Source organism: Perna viridis, chromosome 2, assembly GCF_037379345.1.
Source record: "Perna viridis isolate PV_CMFRI_1.1 ecotype Kerala chromosome 2, ASM3737934v1, whole genome shotgun sequence".
Lineage (NCBI taxonomy): Eukaryota > Metazoa > Mollusca > Bivalvia > Mytilida > Mytilidae > Perna > Perna viridis.
Window position 1 is genome coordinate 31,774,541 of NC_142446.1, and position 21,006 is coordinate 31,795,546.

Genomic DNA, 21,006 nt, shown 5'->3' on the forward strand with positions numbered 1-21,006 from the left:
CCTTTGTTCCGTAGCTGCGCAGTTGACGTCTGAAAAATTGTAAACAAAGAGTTATGTCTCTTTGTTGTTATATAAACTCTTTTCAGCATAGCATGAAAGCATGTGCGGGTCCAAAATATAGTTTTCAACTGCAACATATATCACTGTAAGATCTACATTTTGGTTCAACATTTTAAACATGTTTTAGTTATCATTTTATTGGAGCAAAGCTGAGAACACTTGGTAAAATTGTGTTATTTATTTACCCGCCAAATTTTACGTTGGCCATTGCGCAACATAAAGAATTCATGTAATTTTTTTTTCATTTGACAGGATACATTTTGCATTTTTTAACAAACGACTATCTTGATATTATTGTGTGCCTTAAATTTGACACTAAGTGACTAACACTGTGTTTGTGTTTTTTAAACACAAACCACACACAGCTCAGTTGATGTTAATAAACAATAAAACTACACTTGTGATACAGTTTATACTGCGTTTAGTCAGAATTTCCTCTGACCCTGCAACCCTCCTCATTTTTATTTGGATATTGATATGTTGGGGTGGGGTCAGAACAATGTGCCATACGAAAAGTTGGAGATTTAGCGGTACCGCGGAGTACCGCCCTTCAACCGCTTGTAACAACATTCAAGTTGAAATTGTGCACGTCACTTCTACCTAGTTCGATTCCGGAATCATTTTCCTGTATGCTGATACCAAATTTGCTACCAAATTACATTTATTATTGAAGTTTCGATAATTTTCCACGAGAGAACTGGTTTTGTTGACATTTTGAACCGTAATAGAGAGTAGGGGGAGCTTGTTACTTTTGGAACGGAAGGGTAGCGGACACATAATTTTTCAGCGGAATTTTGAAATATTCTGTTAGATTTCGGTTTTAAAAATCGTTTCTGCTCAGTTCCGTTTCAAAGGTAACAAGCTCCACCTACTTTCTATTACGGTGTTAAATGTCAACAAAACAGGGTCTCTCGTGGAAAATTATCGAAACTTCAATAATAAATGTAATTTTTGTAGCAAATTTGGTATCAGCATACAGGGAAATGATTCCGGAATTGAACTAGGTAGGTGTGACGTGCACAATTTCAACTTGAAAGTCCTTACAAGCGGTTGAAGGGCGGTACTCCGCTGTACTGCTACATCTCCAACTTTTTGTATGGCACATCGTTCTGACCCCAACCCAACATATCAATATCCAAATAAAAAAAAAAGTAGGGTTGCAGGGTCAGAGGAAATTCAGACTAAACTGTATTGTGTAATGTCATAATAGAGGCAAATGTACTGACCATTTTCTTTTCGAAAGACTGGTATTTTATATTAGAATTTTTTTCGCACAAACACAAAAATAATGTATTTTTTTTCAGCAACAGTCAAAACTAAGATTTGCAGCTAACTGACATTTCATAATGGGACCCTGCCAACATGCGACATTGAACAATCTCTCGTATTTACTTGATCAACATTAACAACTTGATTTTAAATTATCATAACTAAAAAAAGAATTGGGTATATTGATAAAACCCCTCAGTTTCCCTTTTTTATGATATCTTAGCTTTATGTTCATATCACACTTTTCTTCCTGCCAAAACAAACAAAAAAGAATTATTGAAGTTACAATGTACCTACCTTGTAATTTTTACGAAATGAAAATAGTTCAAAATAAATTCATGATTTTCACTTTAACATCACAACCTTTTTTTTTCACAAGATAAATAGTATCTTTTCATCTTCTAGTCATCCGCTACATATACAATTTATTTCAGATCATTTCATCAAAGGGGGAAAAATAGATTTATAAAATAAGCGGAAAGCCAGGAAAGGTCAGGGATTCTTTTTCTTCGCTGTGTGATAATTTTATTGATAAACTACTAAAGAACCATTTTGTTATCTCTGTATTACATGTACATGTATATGTGTGGTCATAATACACATGACACAATAAACCAAATTATTACAGGAATTGGTAATACATGTAGATAGATAGATTATTCAGGCATCGAGTATGTACTTTACAACACAAAATTACAACAGTTACATTTTAAAACTTAAAACCTGTTACAAAATCCTTATATATTTTAAAATAGGACTTGATAGCCTGGGATAACCTATAAAGCTAAAATAGGTTATTTCCAATGGGGTCCTTTGTTTAAAAATACCAGAAGAAAATAGAAGTATTTCAAAAAGATCCACAAACCTTAATACATAACAAATCCACTATTTTCTCTATTTCTGACTTTTCTTCTAAAAATTTCTTTAATGCCGACTTAAATGCAGATTTGTTGATAATTTTCTTTCTGGCTGTTTCAGTTAAGTAAAATGTGTAGCATTAAGAAAAACTGTTGATTGGAGTGTTTGGAAAAGAAGAATTGAAATTTGGAATACTTCTTGTTTTATTGTTATTGCACAGAGATATTCAGGAGCTTTTCTATGAAAAATATTAAATACATGATTAATTCTAAGTTGGCTGACTCTATCTTTTACATACAACATATTATTTTTTTCTAAAATATCACAATCAATTGAGGTCTTGGACCAAGGTCAAGAATGAACCTCATTGTTTTGTGCAACTTTCAACTTTGTAGCCCATCCTTTTTCCCAAGCTACTATACCATGAAGATCATGCATAATCAAAGTAGCGGTGAATTAATGCCAATATGAGAAACACTTGTGACCTTGTGTCCAAACATTTGGCATTCTTGTATAAGAATCCTGAGTCTACAATTAACTTAGTTTATAAATTTTGATACAATTGTTCACGGTTTAAGTATATACATACCAAGATATTTCACAGAATTGGTTGAATTGATAACATGATTATGACAATTAACTTTAAAACTGGAAATTTTCTTTATCTTTCCTGGTGCATTATCCTTTGTCAAGATGTACATGTAATTAGTTACTTGTCTATTAACTAGTTTGAATAACTTTATAAAACTTTGCATAATTTGGTGGAAATAATATCAGGGTTCAATTTACAATCATCATCTATGTTATAGACATGTCATTTATAATGTTAAAAAAAAGGAGAGGTCCCAGGATACTGCCCTTGGGCACTCCACATGTAACTCCTATGGGATCAGACATAACATTATTTTATGATACAAATTGTATACAATCAGTAAAATATGATCTAAACCAATCAATAGATTGTACACCAATAGCTTGTAACTTTGAACATAAAATATTGTGGTGGACTGTATCAAATGCTTTTTGAAGATCTACAATAATCATGCCAGTATAGCATTCCCTTTTATATAATCTGATCAATAAATAAGACAAGTATAAGTTGAGTATTTTCCACTGAAACCAGATTGGAATTCAACTAATATATCATTTTCTTCCAAAAAATCAGACAATTGATTATAAAGTTCTGGACAGTGTTTCTTCCTGATTCAATATATTAAGTGTGAATTTATGTACTAAGGTACTTGAAAAATATTTTTTGTAAACCTCTAAATGTTGCCATCATCGCTAGCAATTTAAAAAAAAAAACTTCTCCTCTGACACTACATTTTGTACTTACTATTAATGTTCCTTTGGGTATCCTGCAAAGAACTGATTTGGGGATTTTTGATCTGTCAAAAAACATGGCTGCTGTTACTAAAAAGAGAACATAGGAGTCAGACAGTAGTTTTTTGGCATATATCTGCAAAACTGCTAGATTTAGCCAAATTCTTTCAGTTGCTGAAATGATCCTTATTATAAGCCCTACAAAAGTGTCCAGAATTCAAGTTGTCAGATGACTCCTGGTAAGAGTTATTGCCCTTGATGGTGAAAAATGATTTTTTTTACAGTTTTCAGTTTGAAAAAAATGATAGAAAGGAAGAAACTTTCAATGGCTTGAATGATTCTTATGATGTTCTTCAGTTTATTACCCTTTAAAGGCAAACATTTAACCAGGTGAGCAATTCAGGCTGTTGGGGAGCCTTTTTTTTTTATTATTCTAAAATGTTGAAGAGATTGAGGGACTTGTAGCATGTCCAATTTCGGTTACATTGGTAACCTATAGAATATCATATAGCCTTATAACTAAATATGTATATGAAATTCCACTGATAAAAAGAGTTTATTTTGCAGTATAAGAAACAAAGGGTTTTTATAATAATATTAAAACAAAATTTTAAAAAGTTATGATGATTTAATGGGGCTACACCATACCAGTGTTTTTGTGTGTTTTTTTTTGGCTAATCAAAGACAAATCACTGGTAACTGAATACATTATGTAATTTTTTTGAGTAAATTATTTTTTTTTCTTTTTACACATTTTGATGATGACATGGTAAAAGTAAGAGTATTGTCTATAAGTTCATATACATGTATTTTATTTCATATGTAGATGCCTCGTATTACCAATATTCAAAACTTGGTGTTCTCTCTGACGTACACACATGTAGTTTATAAGAATAGATTGAAACAAATTGATAGGATAAAATTTACTCAGTGCCTCTCATATCATAGGATCTGCCTGGTTTCTACACCGACAGTCTCTTCATTTGTTTTACTTATTACTTTTACAACAAATGTAGTAATTAGTACCATTTTCTAAAATGCTGTCTTTTTCAGGCTCATAGCAAGCAGTAGGTGTAACGCCTTTGTTCAATGAATGCTAGTACTTCATGTAGACCAGTGAGACATTTAACACAGATCATTGTACATTTTCATATACAACACCACATTCCATGTGCCAGTCAGTTGGCTCTCCACGGTAATCAACTAGTTTTAAAGGGAAGTAATTTCTCTATCTTGTCAACGTTTCAATCATATCGGTTTTTCCAAAAGCAAGCTGAGTACAGTAGTGGAAAAATAAGGAACTGTTTGAATTTAAAAGGAGACAATTTCTTCCCTGACCCAAAGAGGTTGTTGTCAAAATACAGAGAGGAGAAAATGTCAAATAAAACATCCTCAAAGAGGAAAGTTGATACAGAAGAACCTCTACCTACAACTGATAAGAAACAGAAACTTGAAAATGGTGATGTGACAAAAACTGAGGACTTTATTGACAGAATAACATCTAACAGAACGAATGTGTGCAACAATGTGTCTGAATTTAAATTTAATAAGAAAAGGGTCAGAGTTTTGTCAAAGGCAAAGGACTTTCCTGAAGACTGTAATGGTGTTGTGTATTGGATGTCCAGAGATCAAAGAGTTCAAGGTACATATCTGTTGTTAGATTAATGTGTATTGGATCAGTCTCTATTGTTACATTGTTGTGTATTGAATCCATCTCAAATGAGGTATAAAAGTGAAAATGATCAGTGAGGTTTCATTAATGTTCAATTTACTTTTACATGTATGTATTTGTAAATTATTAAAAGATTGACATTTTACACACTTATCAGATCTCCCTTTACTACTGAAAGTCTTGGATATACTGAATACATTTAAGAAACATATACCTATATTAAGAAAGGTGACAAAAAATGGACTTATTTACCTCTGCATGACTTACATGTAGGTGGTCGTCTAAAATATAGCTGAAATATTGCTGCTCGGACGTTAAACCCCAACAAACAAACAAAACAAACATGTAGGTGAAACTGCACTTTACATATTATTTTAGTTACAAGTAGTTACTGTATATCTAGGTTACAGACCACCAATTCAACCAATGAGCATTTGGAACGTACGCAAAAATAGTCCTACGCAGAAATTACCCCTGTTCGTCATAGTGCTGTGAAAAAAGTTCTCATCTTATTTAAAAAATTTAAACAGTTTCTGAAAGGAAAAACATTTCTGTACATTTTATAGGTGCATTTTGCTTCTTTTGATGTGAAGCCTAATCTCCATAATGATTTTTAAATATACCCCTATCTTGTGAAAACACTGGGATTCCCATGCTATTTATAGACCCTTCACTTCCGGTGACCAGTACTGCACTGCAAGTCTGCTAACCCCACATGCCATTCTGAGGATTGTGAGCTGACATATGTAGAATCATGCTGATATATAGTCCTCTGCAGGTTAAAGTTAAGGTAAAGTCCAGAGAAGCCATTGAATATTGTGAAATTAGCATAGAAGCCTATGAGAAGTGGAATTAGTAGTTTTTAGCCTATATAGATGGAGCTAAAAATGTGATTGATGACTTATGGACTGAACAACACAGGGAGAAACTGTTTATTTAGGTTTATATATATGTTGTTTACATATACATGAAGTAATGTCCAATAAAAAAACAGGATTTTTTCCCATATTTATTTACATTTGTGTAAAAAGGAAAAAAAACAATGAAAAATTCTCATTTGTCCACATTCACTTGACTCTGGTGCATTAAAAAACATTTGTTTTGTATGTTATGAATACCAGTAATGCTTTTTAATGTTTCCACAGACAATTGGGCATTTTTATATGCACAGAAGTTAGCTCTAAAGATGGAAGTCCCTTTTCATGTGTGTTTCTGCTTGGTGCCGAAGTTTTTAGAAGCAACTATAAGACATTACCAATTTATGTTACATGGCTTAAAAGAAGTTGAAGAGGTAAGTTAACTTAAATGTATAAATGTCAGAGCAAAAAAAAAAAACTTACTGAAAAGACACTTGAGTTCTGTGACTGTCTGTCTGCTTGTCTGTTCACATGCCTTATGATAACTTATAAAAGATAGCTTATTTTAGTTTTTCATTGTATGATTTTTCATTTCCATGTGGTGAGATTTTTTTACCAAAAAAGGATATGTGTTCATATCATGTACTTTAACAAATAAATTTATTAGGTTTAAAAAGAAGATTTTTCAACATGCATTTTCTAACGCTTAATGTGTCATTTTGAATAACTTGGAATTTTAGCCAAGTGGACTTAGGCAGAAAGTTGGTAATGTTCAATACAGTATAGATGCATGTCAGTATTAATGTTGGTCTTGTCAATTAATGAATTTATGGCAAATTTTTTTTACCAAGTGACAATTCATTCAAGTTATGGAAATAAAGAATTATAGCTTTATTTCAGGAGTGTAATACATTGAACGTATCCTTCCATTTACTCATTGGTTATGCTAAAGATGTTCTACCAAAGTTTGTAGACGATAACAGGATTGGTGGTGTAGTGACAGATTTCTGTCCCTTGAGAACCCCAACAGAGTGGGTATCTGATGTCACAAAAGCTTTACCCAAAAATGTTCCTTTCTGTCAGGTAGTATAAGTCTGATAATATATGTTTGTACTTGTCTCTATAAAATCAGACATTGACAGGGGATACAGACAATCCACATTTTTACCTTTTCTGCTAACTGACAGCATGGAGGCAAATTACACATATAAACAATATTCATACACTTCTGTAGTAAATTACCAAAATAAATTTCTAAGTACACATTCTCTGCTTTTTTTTACTAATTAGATAAACATATACACAGATTATGGTCTTGCAATGCATCTGGGCTCAGCATGTTTTGGTATAAAATGTATATTGGGGGAGGGGGTGGGGTGGGGTGGCCATTTGACCTTGAAGTAGTAAGTGAGTCTTAGATAGGTAATCGGTTTTGTCTGAGTTGTTTGCCTCTGATAAAATGGTTACTACATGTGTATCTTCTGATATTATACACAACAGGCATTTTTCATCCTGGTGTAGTTGTTGTCAATTTAACATGTTCACCATATCCTTCTCATTGTATTAAAACTCAATGAAACATAATAAAGTTCTTCATATGTATACAGTAAATACTTTTCCTTTGAACTCACAATCTTTGTATCTAACATAACATGATGATATGAGATAATAAACCTTAGGCCACAGTTTTTTAATATGTTGGTTTACATATTTTGACTTGATGAAATTGGGTCGGTCAGTCAGTCAGTAAAAAAAAACAAAAAATAAAATGGAAACCAGAAATACACATCTACTACATTTGTAATTCTATTTTAAATAGATACATATTTTCTATTTTTTTAAGATTCCATTCTAACCTGACATAGTTTAGAAGTGGGATTCTAATCTACTGTATGTACCTACAAATTATTAATAAACACAAATTCTCATTCCAATTTTTTTAAGTGTCCAATAAATGCAATTTTTGACATCTATTTATTTTATCATCTCTTGCCAGTGTTTACTTGTTTCTCAAATTACCAAATCCCTTAAACATTATTGTCCCCTTTCAGCAAATGCTGAAGGGGACTTAGGTTTGCACTCCGTCCGTATGTCAGTCTGTCAGTTCGTCAGTCACACTTGCTTTTCCAGACCTTTTTTTGTAATGCCTCATCCAATTGATTTCATATTTGGTATATAGTCTTATCATGACATGTTACAAGTTAAGTTCGAATGACGTTACGGTTGAACAATTTTTACAGAAGTTGTGTCCCTTGGACATAGAAAATTTCATAAAATTTTATGTTTTCTAGACTTTTCTTTGTAATGCCTCATCCAATTGATTTCATATTTGTTAGCTAGTCTTATCATGACAAATTACAAATTAAATTTAAATATTATTGCGGCAAAATGGTTTATATGGAACTTGTGGCCCTTTGACATAGATAACTACATAAAATTTTATGTTTCATCATTTTTATGCAAATTGCTGCTGTCATTCTAGAGTCATTTGCCCTTTAATTCATAATAATGAAGTTTTTTTCAATTTTCCAGGTGATAGAAAGAGAATGTCTTTATGCAGCTTTCTGTAATGCGAAAATGTTATTATCTACTGTAAAATGAAGCTCAGGTTTGATTTTGATGGAATTTGCTTTTGCTGTTTTGATTGTTAAAACATAACTCCATCCATTATTAGTTCACATATATAAAAAAAATCTCATAAAGGCAATGAGTTCAAAGGCGGAAAGGGGACACTGTATTGCATCAGCAATACTGTCAGAATGCTTGTTTTATTAAGGTTTGAAATTTATGCAGCCATTTTCATTCGATCTTCTCTCTGACTTTGCTTTGTCAAGTTGTTGAATGAACAAAACTGAAAGCAGGCATCGTCTGTAACTTTATTTTTAAAAGTTAATGTTACAATTTTGCACTTGGCAATTTTTTTTTGTATTCGGTGCAGTAAAAATAATAATTAGAAAACTGAAATTCCAATTTTTTTTTCCTACATGAAGCTGGAAAAAGTGGGTCAGTGGATCCGTAAACCAACAATTAAAACTCTGTGGCCTTACAAGGATTAATGCATCAACCTAAAAATTTTGATAAAGCTTAATGAGAAATTATTTTTAGGTTGATGCCCACAACATTGTGCCTTGCTGGGAAGCTTCACCAAAGTTAGAGTATGGAGCCAGGACAATCAGAAACAAGATACACAATCAGCTGTCATCATACCTCACTGAGTACCCACCAGTTTGTAGACATCCTCATAGTTTAAAACAGAAAAAAGAGGTAGAGATGGTATCTGTATCTGAATGAAATGATTATTTGGAAGATTTAAAATTAAACAGCAAAGCAAAGAGGGGAAAAAAACACACACACCCAAAACCCACCAAAATTTACATGTATAATAACTTATTGAACCGTATTTCTTTTAAGTTATTTAGCCATAATCTCTGGGACTATTTTCTGATTTGTCAACTCAAGACATAGTCATTGAGCTACCAAATTAGACAATAGCCTTGGGCTGTAACTTCTCAAGGGAGTGACTTATGTTGATTGTGGCAATGTTGTTGATGTAAAGAACTTTTCCCTGTTGTAAGCTTGCATCTATTCAGTAACTAAAAAATAAATGTTTCTGTTCATAGCTATTTTTTTTTTCAACAATTGGGAAGTTCAATCAGTAAGTTGTCAGGGTCTTCTTGATTATTATATACAGGTTATTCGGGAAGACAAAGACAACATAGATTTGTAATTACAGGTCTATACTGACTACTTTTTGATTTGAGGATAAAAATAAATTATAGCAGATCATTTGCATGTATATCAGTTCTTTCTTAAAAGACAATCATTTAAAGGTAACCTAATTGACTTACATTTCAATGATATATATTCACTTCTTTTGTATAAATTATGTATTGTTATAACATAGATCACAAAAACTATAGTATTACTGTTAGCAGGGCATAATCTACGATTCATTGAATAGGAGAAGTAACTTCTCCCTTCCAGAAGTGATAGGGAGAAGTGTCTGGAATGGGGACAAATCATACTTCATTGCTAGAATATTTTATTGTATTGATATGAAGTTGTATCTGAAGAACATGTATTCTAATAGATAATAAACAAATAAGATATGTTTAATACTGCAATTCCATTTTCTATACTTCCAAATGAATAAGTACATGTATGATAAGTAACTTTAATTGAATATAGTAAGTGATCAGATTGTCATTGACAACTTGTTTCTTTGGTACCATGTCTAAGAATGGTCTGCACCTTCATGTGGTCTCTTCCTGAAAAAGAAAAAGATACTTTATGTAAATCATCTCTGTTCTGACATTGTGATAGGCGCATTTGTATTGCAATTGATACAAAGCACAAATCACCCTGCACTTGCATGTACATGTGTATGAATGTTTACATGTATATTATTTAGTGGGATTGTGTTCAAATAATTGATAGGTATAATTTAAATTGATAAATGAATGACTGCATCTTGATATGGTAGTCAATTATTCAATAAATTTTTTTTTATAAGTGATTGTAAGCTAATTATCTTTATTTTGGTCTTATCAAAACAAAGTGTCACTTCAAACCCACATGCACTAATTCACATAACTGTGATCCAAGCTGAACCTACCAATTATCAATTTTCTTTTAAAACCATTAAACTGTAGCAGTCTCTCATTGAGTAAATAAATTAATTGTTTTAATCAAATTACATATTTAATCAAGGAACACAAAATGTACATGTACCTTACCTTTTGTGATTATTTTCCTTTGATTTTGAACTCTGTAAGTTGAATATGTTTCATTCAAATAAATTCTGCTGGTTATATCCATTATTAAAGTCACTAGAAGGGGAGATATATTCCCTGAATTGCTTGGAACTGATGAAAATTAAGTGAACTTTTTCCAGTTCAAGTTTCCTCTTCATAAAAATTGCCACCATTTTTTGTGGTTGTTTATTACCTGGAGGGGGCTAGAGTTATCTCTTTTTGGTAAAATTTCACAGCGACTTCTCTTCAAAGAACACGAGCTGGCGACTTTTAACTATTTTTAAAAATTCTTGGCTACCTAAATCTCCATTTCGCCGCCTAGATTATGTCCTGACTGTCAGGTCAACAACTTTCTTCATTTTTTTGCTTTGTCAATAGATATCAATGTCTGTGTGAATGTTCAGAAGGGCGAGAGAAGAAATCTTTCTTGTCCTGTTGTTGACATAAGATATGTTTACTCATTGTTTCATATGCTGTCTAATGTAAAGAGAAGCCGTGACTGTTATTGTTTTATTTTTAAGTATGCCTCAACCTTTGCTTCATCCCTATGAACCCATAGACGCTCAGGCTCAAGCAATTAATATTGTAAACATATTGTCTGCAGCAGAGGGTGATCTTTTCATATCTTTGTATTGTTTAAAAAATGTGTCAGTTTTATGACACAATGCTGCAGTTTTCTTCATTTCAAAGTGTTGGAACTTAACTTTCCTAATTATAATATACAGAATTATTGACTGGTTTGGTATAATCATGGACTGTAAGCTTAAATCTGTTTAATCAGAGACTATATGTATATAGAAATATAAAGTTCCTAATAAAATTAAACACCTACTTCTGGAGTAGTACTATCTTATTTTGCATGATAAGTGACAGTGGTTTACTATCTTGGCTAAGACTACTTTATACTTGCATCAAGAGTGACCTGGGGTACATGTACATATGTATGTCATAAATGAAGGTTATTTTAATGAATTGACAAAGATATCTCATAAGCTGACTTACTGTCATATTTTAACCAAAAAAAAAGAATCATTTTTGGGGGCATCCATTTTGGTTCCAAATTCTGAATATTGGCAACAAAAATTGGTAGCTGGCAATTTTTCTGGTGACAGAATTTCAGAAGCCAGAGCAGCTTTGCCTAAATGTTTTTTTTTTTTTCATTAATGTTATGGGACAACATTTTTTTCTTTGTAAAAACAATTCCTGTGACTTGATATGTGGGTTAGCAAATTCAATTGGAGATCCCATACCATGCTTAAGCCAAATAAAATTATACCTCTGTTTCCTGTTACCCAACTGACTTGATCATGCCTTGACCCCCTGAATGACTTATTTAACAACAAAAAGTACCGCAAATCATTTTACAGATGTAGTCAATTTTTTTATTCCACAAAGTCTGGGTGGTTAATATTAAGATGATTTAAAAGTTATTTTCTATGAAACTTAGGGAAAAAAAACAAGTAAATTAATGAAAATAAAATCCCAACTTACTAATCTATTTTTGTTTCTGTCATGAAACAGGAAACAGAAGTTTAATGTTATTTGGCTTTACAATTTCAGATCCTAGGCAGTTCCAGTTCCTGTTTCATTACAAGAGAGAATATCCCATGAGCAAATCTTGTTTAAGAGTTATTGCCCTTGATACATACTAACAAACATAATACTATCTTTATTGAGAGGGGAGTGGACGTGTAATTAAGCTAATTTAGACTATAATTTAACCAGGCTGTAGACTGGGAGAAGACAGAAGCCAGTCTAACTGTTGATAGGACAGTTGGTCCAGTAGACTGGGCCACTCCTGGATCCACAGCTGGTCTGAGGGTGTTAGAATCATTCTGCAAAGAGAGACTAAAATATTTCTCAGCTGATAGGAACAACCCCAACAAAACTGCTTTGAGTAATCTGTCACCATGGATACATTTTGGTAAGCTAATTTGGGGTGAAAGTACTCATTAAGCATTTAAGAGGGTCCTCAAATAAATTCAGTTCAAACAGTTCAGGGATAATGAAAATGCATTTTTTTGAGAAACTTTAATTGCAGTTAGTTTTTTGTTGGAAAATGCTTCATAACATAACATATTTTGTTTTACATTTAATACCAGGACCCAGTTTATATGAAATCTCAAATTGATATTTTTCTCAGATCCGTCATTAACTTGATGTCAACCAATCAGAATGTGTGAAATAAAAGAATTGAGGATTTTTTATGAAAACCTGACTTGAACATTTTCTTTGGCTTTAAAGTGTAATTTCTTTTTAATTTTACTGTTATATTTTTTGTTAACAGCATATTTACTTGTGTTGGTTGATTTTTGACTCCTGAATAACTCTATAGTACACATGATATTTTTATAATCATTGCATGAATTAATCTGTTGTTGACTGTATACCATGTAAAGTAACACTTTTCAAAATCCTTAGATATCTGTAAATGTAAGATTCACAATCTGAATTATTTTATATAAATGTTTTTAAACTTTACTTAGTAATAGCTATTTTAACAAGTTTTGGTTGGCTTTATATAAGTGTTAACAAGTTTTAGTTGGCTTTATATAAGTGTTAACAAGTTTTAGTTGGCTTTATATAAGTGTTAACAAGTTTTAGTTGGCTTTATATAAGTGTATCAGTACTTTAGTTAACTTGTATGCATTTCTTACTTATACTTCAGTTGCTGTGAATAAAAGCATGTCCACACATGAATAGAACAGAATATTTACGTTGGATTTAGTTGCCACTGCAATTCTTTTTTTAGGCCAAATTGCTGTACAGAGGTGTATCCTCACAGTGAAGCAGTATAGAAGTAGGTACAAAGAAGGTGTTGAGGCTTATATCGAGGAGGCCATCATTAGGAGGGAGTTATCTGACAACTTCTGTTTCTACAACAAACACTATGACTCTATTGAAGGTATGTCTCAATAGTATTTATTTTATGGTGTACATGTGTATATGATTTATATCATGAACATAACAAAAACCTCAATTTATACCTCCACTCAATGAGTGGCTGGTATATTGGAATCACCATGTCTGTCCCTTCAAATACCAACGTAATTGTTCCTGTTCACAAGAATTGATTTCAATTTAGGTGTGTGGCTTTATAAAGATGGAGCATATGTTGTAAACAATTTTGGTGTCTGATTTCAACTTCCTGTGTCAAGGGACTTTGCCAATATGCACTTAATGGAATGATTAAAAAAATTTTGTCACAAAAATCTTGACTTCCACTGGATGTTTTTAAACTTGGTGTGAGTCTTTATATAGATGGGGCAAACATTGTATCTTGGAAGAAAATGTATGCAAATTCATGTTGATATTCTTATGGTAAAAGTTGTTATCACTATTTTGTTTAAAATCCCTTTGATCTTGCTATACGATAATTTTCAATCTCACGCTAGTTGAGTGAGAATGAAAATTATTGCTAGTTTCTATGTCCTCGCATGACATACAAGCAACAGCGTAGGAATATTTGACGACCCAAATACCCATCTGTTTGTTTACTGCGTATGAAATGATGGCTAATTTGTGGCAATATTTTCTAGTCTACAATAGAAAATGATTAAATACAGTAACTTACCCAATTAGAATGAATAAATCCCAAAATTATTTAACAAATTTTAAACGTGATCGTCATAGTTAACTGATTTTAAAAAAAAATGTATATCACAGCTGCACAACATACGTGACGTCATGTAGCCATCGCTGAAAAATAACACCGAAAGGAAATTTTGCAGTGCTTATAAAACTTACATATTTTGGTAAAAAAACTGAAAATAAAAGAAAACCAATACCTTACAATTCAGCAAAACAGCGATAAACAGATTATTAAATATTTTTTCTACTTGCGAGAGTTTCTCATTCTCATCTCTTTCAAAAAATATTAAATAATCTAATAATCCCTGTAGGAGTTAAACCTTCCTACAATCTTAAGCTTAGGTTGACATAATTATCTTACAGGAAGGTTGCTCCTTCATTCAGCCTTCAAGGCTTTTTCCCTGGAGTTAATTTTATTTCAAATTTTATGTCAATTCTGCTATTACTTAGTATTTGTACCAACGTGGAAATATTGGAATAATTCTAGGAGCTTATGACTGGGCTAAAACTTCCTTAAAACTGCATGAGAAAGATAAAAGAAAGTATGTGTACTCTAAAGAACAGCTGTCCAAAGGACAGACACACGATGACTTGTGGAATGCTGCTCAGGTATCACCATATTGTTACGTCAGAAAATACATTAGAAAGGAGAGTATTTTCTATTACCATTAAGTTTTGGAAACTGAGAAATAATAAAACAAAACGAAGAAAAAGTTTATTTTCTATGAATCTATGAAACATATCAAAAATGACTGCTAAAAATCAAAACTTTTATTCTATTAGACATCGTGAAAAATTAGCACCTGGCAAAACACCATTAAACATGTTTATACTAATGTGTGAAGCATTTAATCAGCTGAAGTTCATGAAGATGCCTATCCCAAATTTTGTAGATGTTTAAAGTTCCATAACTTGGATAGGAAAAAATAAAATCATGAAAAGCAAAAAAATATCCATGAAAAACAACTATAAGAAAAAAAAATTACTGTAAAAAAAGTGTCAAAGTGTTTTATTGAGTTCTTGTTAAATGTGGGGACAGAAGAACAGATAGTAGTCAATCAATCATTATGCTTGTGTCTTAAAAGCATAGGAGAATGAGCGATAGATCAGGCAAACATTTAATTTCACAATTGTCTTAACAATAACAACAAAAGGCTCCCAGGAGCCTGAAGCACTCACCTGATTAAGTATTTTCTTTCAAGGGTAATAACTCTAACAAAGGAATGTCTTGTCAATTTTGACTAAACCTAATGGTTTTAGAGTTATATGACAAAAACTCCTGATTGACCCCTTTGTTTTATTTTTAGTAACAGCAGTCATTTTTTTTTTCCACAGATGAAAAATAGGGATAAAATGTCGAAAAGGGGCAATAACGCCACCATGGCTTGAAAGATTAAAATGAAAATTTGACTAGAGATTTATCACATCATGCTGAACACTTTTACCATTGACAGAATTTGGCTAAACCTAACGGTTTTGGAGATATATGAGAGAAACGTATGTCTGACCCCTATGTTCTATTTTCGGTAACAGCAGCTATGTTCTTCGAAGGATAAAAAATTCCACATAAGTTCAATGCAAAATATACTAAGGAATATTTTGGTTCCAAGTGATGGCAATAGTTTACATGGCCTTTGGCCAGGTGAGCTAAAAACAATAAAAACATCCACCTCCCTCATTATTTGTACATTGAACAATGTAAAAAGCACTTTTATCTGGAATGTAAAAATGTAAAAAAAAAAAAAAAAATGCCTCCCTTATTGGTTTTCATAATGAATGAATATTAACACCGCTGTTGAGATTCAACTATATTTCTCTATATTGATATACTGGTGTGAACACAGCTGAATCTCATGTACAGCACTTTTGGCTAGGAAACAAAATAAATATGATGCTTAATTTTATCTTTTGATACTTACAGATACAGATGGTCACTGAGGGGAAAATGCATGGTTTCCTAAGGATGTACTGGGCCAAGAAGATTCTGGAGTGGACTAACAATCCTACAGAGGGTCTAGAATTTGCCATCTATTTGAATGATAGATTTAGTTTGGATGGAAGGGATCCTAATGGATATGTCGGTAAGTAAAGTTAAATTATCAGATCTTCAAGGATTTAGATTTAAAGTGGAGGTCTGGAACCCTTAATGTTCTTATTTTATTTACATAGATCGTGGGCCTTTGTAAATTTTCTTGTGGACTGTCAATTTTCATCATATAGAGCATTGATTTGAAACTGAAAAAAGTCTTACCCTTCCACTCTTGAAGGTAAATTTTAACTCCTGTTCTAATAAAGCACAAAGTTTTTTATTAAAAGTGCATTATGAAATGTTAACTTGGTAGTTCGAAAGAGTCGATCAGTTGTATCACTACTACAATTTTTAATTACAGATAACATTTTTATGTTATAGACTTTATATATGGCTGAAAAATCAATATCAATGTACAAATTAGATACATAACATAAACAATGGGCCTGTGAAGAAAAACGTTAGTCTAAGTGTTTTGTGCTTATGTTTTAGTTCAGTTAAACCTCTCCAAACCAAACCCTGATTAAACTAAAACCATGTCTATAAACATATCCTCTGAATTTCTATGGAATTAGAACCTGTGAAATCTAAACACCCACCAAAACCAACAATTTTACAATCTGAAATACATTCAGTTTTGGCAGGTATCACTGTATCAATCTTCCATTGCTGTAAATGTGACTCACTTGTGTTTTAGAAAAGACACCATCTAATGCTGAAAATACTACAACATGAAAGAGTACTTGAAAGTAGAGCTTTTATCGTAGTTCCTCTATTGAATAGGTGTTTAATAAAATTTAAAAAAAACCAACCAATCTGACAATGTAATTTTACTCTTTACTAATGGAACAATGGCCACATTTTTTTAATTACCAATAAATTTAGGAATAATTTCATAACAATACACGGTAATCCAAGGGTACACAATTCCTAATATGAAATGTAAGCTTGCCTGTGCTGAAAGGTCCTCATGAGCTTATTTCATCACTTTGCATCCATTGCCTGTTCTAACATGGCGTGACACATTCACTTTGTAAACAACTGAGGTCTCTAAATAGCGTAATGCCTGGCTCACACTTGTGCTATCTTCATAATTAATTGGTCACTTTTCATTGTACTCATTAATATTATTGTTCACTAATTATGACGTGACAAACCCAATAATATTTCTTAAAAATCGCCTCTATTCTATTACAATACTACATAAGAATGTACAGAAATAAAATATCTTGGTCAAACTGCAAGGCTGTTTTATTAACACTTCTACATAAAAGCAGGTGTTAAATGTGAAAAGTTAACAAATACATATGGCTTCATGACCGTCAACATGGTTGTTAAGATTAGCTTAATTTTGAATTCCTTGCATTTAAATAATTTACTACAAAATGGACCTAATTCGACATGTTAACCTGAATATCCCATTGGCATTGAACATGTTCAAAAAACCATTTGTATGACATATGTGACATTGAATGACATGATCATTTTGAATTACAATCAACATTAAGGTCATTCATAAACAAATGAATGTGTTTCAGAGGACTGTATTTGTTAATTTTTGTTTGACTTACATTAGGCACCTTGCACAGCATTTCCACCATGTTCAAATGCCCTATTATGTCAAATGATGATACAACATGGCACAATTCCATTGTATCGTTAATTCATTTGGAAATGCAGTTAAATTTTTTTCTTTTTATTATAAATGTTACTTCTTATTATAATTATATGCATGTATTAAGGTTACAGACCACCAATTCAACCGATGAGCATTTGGAACGTACGCAAAAATAGTCTAACGCAGAAATTATCCCAGTTCCTCATAGTGCTGTGAACAAAATTCTCCTTTTATTTAAAAAATTTAAACAGTTTCTGAAAGGAAAAACATTTCTGTACATTTTATAGGTACATTTTGCTTCTTGTGATGTGAAGCCTAATCTCCATAATGATTTCTAAATATACCCCTATCTTGTGAAAACACTGGGATTTTCCATGCTATTTATAGACCCTTCACTTCCGGTGACCAGTACTGCACTGCAAGTCTGCTAACCCCACATGCCATTCTGAGGATTGTGAGCTGACATATGTAGAATCATGCTGATATATAGTCCTCTCAGGTTAAAGTTAAGGTAAAGTCCAGAGAAGCCATTGAATATTGTGAAATTAGCATAGAAGCCTATGGGAAGTGGAATTAGTGGTTTCTAGCCTATTAAAAATATCATTATTTAAAAAACTAAAATTATTGTTCTTTATTTTAAAACTAATTTAGAGAGGTAATTGATTTTGCTTTCCTAAGGAGTGTTTGAAAAAAATACTTCCTGAATGCTGAGATTTATGCTTATTTTAACATGGGTAGGCACTATATTTGTCAAGATTTTTCGCCTCGCTATCTGTCAAGATTTTACACCTAGCTATCGCCCCGTGTGGTTCCAGTTGTCAAAAGAATAGACCCACAGCAGCACTAAGCTTGTCATAAAAGGCTACTAAATAATGCTCAGAACCCTTGCTAGGGGCTAGGGCGCTCTACCCACAGAGTAACTGGGTTCTGTGCCTTAGGTGGTGGAATGGGGTACCCCTTGCATGTTACATGCTGGGGTTGTCAGGCTATAATACTGAAAACCTAACCACAAACCTTAGTGGTGCACCGTGTTGGGAAAGGTACAAAGTTCCTCATAGTTAAAGAACCCCTCTGTGGTATTCTATTGGAGTAGGAACCATTGGGCTCTGCCACAGGAGGCGTAATTGCCTGACCCTACCGACATGAGCTCTCCCTATTTCCATTGGCAGTCAAAATTTGTTGACTCCATTATCCTTGTGTCCCATCCAATTTTTCATTTCATTTCATCATCATTTCATGTTCATTTTATTATCCATTTCACATTCATCACCTGGATGTTGCTGAAATATTTCTGCTCAATCAGTTAACACCTTGCTATCGCTCAGTAAAAAATTATGATAAATATAGTGCCTACCCATGTTGAAATAAGCATGAAGTCCAGGATCCAGGGATTATTTCTTAAATGAACAATTTCAACCTGACTTGGCAAAAATAATGTATGGAAAAATTTCTACAAAACATCCTTTTTTGGTTCCATTTGATCTAATGAGATGGTCACGAGAGGCTTTCTAAGCTTTTCGAAGATCAACTTCTCTGGAACCAGATGGGCCAATGTTTTGAAATTTGTTAGGGTTAATGATCGCAATGCCCATTTCAAATTGTCAACTTTCTGTGTGGCTCTGATGGCTGAGCAGGAGGCTGCAGCCACTCAAAATGGCTATCGAAATAAATTTTGGCCATTATCTCTGCTTTTCTAAACTAATGGTGAACAAACTTGGTAAATATCAAAAGGAATGACTTCAACAGGTGATAAATTATGGTTGTTGTATTAAATACAATAGTGCAGGGGCTTTCTAAGATCGTCCAAAATTAAATTCTCTAAAACCACAGGTGCCATGATTCTTTTTTGTTGAAATAATCAAAATGAGAGCCTCTAGTCTTGGTTATATGGTAGTAAAATCAAGCTAGTATAGAAAACATTGAATATGGTCATTTTGATAATTATGTTTTGATAATTATTTTCACCTGTTTCATATTTAGAATTTTTTTGTTTTTAGAAATGCTCTTAATCATACCTTTTCATTCTTCTGTTTCTTTCTAAACCCTTCTAAATAAAATGTATTTTCAGTTTAAATAGTTGGTATTTGTATATTTTTAGGTTGTATGTGGTCAATTTGTGGTGTACATGATCAAGGATGGAAAGAAAGAGAAATATTTGGGAAAATTCGCTACATGAACTATGAAGGTTGTAAAAGGAAATTTGATGTAGCTTCATTTGTAAGGAAATACAGAGGAAAGAAGCCTTTGTAATTGTTTTCAATTATAACACAAGTTTGAATTGTCTACCTCATGATATGCAATAGTTTTGGAGACTGTATATACATAAAAGAAGATTTTAAACTCACAACTTAAGTGTTGGAGGAAACTTGGAAGTTTAGCAGCTGCCATTTATCTTTGTCAATGATATTTCATGGTTATCCTCATCAACAAAATAGCTTAGAATAGTAATAAATAGTATAACACCTCTACATTTTTGGTTTTTTATCCTTTAGGATCAAAGTACCTTATGTTGCCGGTCAATCACTGGAACTTCCCTACTATTTCAGAAATTTTCAGAAAAATTCAGAAACACTACACAAAAATATAGTCCAAAGGTAATTCCTTTCATATCATATTCTTCATATCAACTGAAGATTTGAGGGACTTCTTTTTGGCCTTGAATGATATTCAATAATAAATTTGCATTTAGGATATTTTGTTCTTGCAGTCATGTGTCAAGATGCATAAAATGTGTGAAGCATGTTCCATTTAACAAGCTTATCAGTCAAATTCTCCATCCTTTCTTAAATATTTAACCATTAATAAACAGAAAGTGGAGAGCAGTGATTTTAACCCAAGTAAAATTTGCGGGAAAATTCAAGTTGATAAAAGTGTCAAGTGTTTGGAAATCTGATGTTCATCGAGGAAGTTATTTTCTTAAGCTGAAATTGGTTTTATTTGAATATAATAAATAATCTGTTACTAAAGTTTTTTAA

The 21,006-nt window shown here is 32.3% G+C and overlaps 1 protein-coding gene across 3 annotated transcripts; it reads left to right on the forward strand.

Moving 5' to 3' along the window:
• Positions 1-17: 17 nt before the first annotated feature.
• On the forward strand, positions 18-20,501 carry LOC148624644 (deoxyribodipyrimidine photo-lyase-like). Of its 3 annotated transcripts, none has more exons than XR_015919719.1 (10): positions 18-145; positions 4,564-5,152; positions 6,328-6,473; positions 6,940-7,122; positions 9,145-9,303; positions 12,519-12,717; positions 13,546-13,698; positions 14,872-14,993; positions 15,720-15,881; positions 16,306-16,445. XR_015919719.1 is itself a non-coding variant. In XM_088567427.1 (10 exons), the coding sequence occupies exons 2-10, from the start codon at positions 4,600-4,602 to the stop codon at positions 20,279-20,281; spliced, it is 1,827 nt and encodes a 608-aa protein (XP_088423553.1). In that variant the 5' UTR covers positions 19-145; positions 4,564-4,599; the 3' UTR covers positions 20,282-20,501. The 3 variants fall into 3 exon arrangements, 2 of the variants coding, with proteins under 2 accessions (XP_088423553.1, XP_088423554.1); XM_088567427.1 differs by lacking the exon at positions 15,720-15,881 and adding an exon at positions 20,130-20,501 and having other exon boundaries at positions 19-145; positions 16,306-16,465; XM_088567428.1 differs by lacking the exons at positions 18-145; positions 15,720-15,881 and adding exons at positions 203-222; positions 20,130-20,501 and having other exon boundaries at positions 16,306-16,465.
• Positions 20,502-21,006: the final 505 nt, after the last annotated feature.

What these genes read in the sequence shown, in the direction of transcription:
- LOC148624644 (XM_088567427.1), top strand. Translation starts at nt 4,600, where the DNA reads ATGAATGCTAGTACTTCATGTAGACCAGTGAGACATTTAACACAGATC. An exon ending in AAAATGTTCCTTTCTGTCAG is followed by an intron (nt 7,123 to 9,144) that starts GTAGTATAAGTC and finishes AATTATTTTTAG; the next exon opens with GTTGATGCCCACAACATTGT. An exon ending in GGATCCTAATGGATATGTCG is followed by an intron (nt 16,466 to 20,129) that starts GTAAGTAAAGTT and finishes GTATATTTTTAG; the next exon opens with GTTGTATGTGGTCAATTTGT.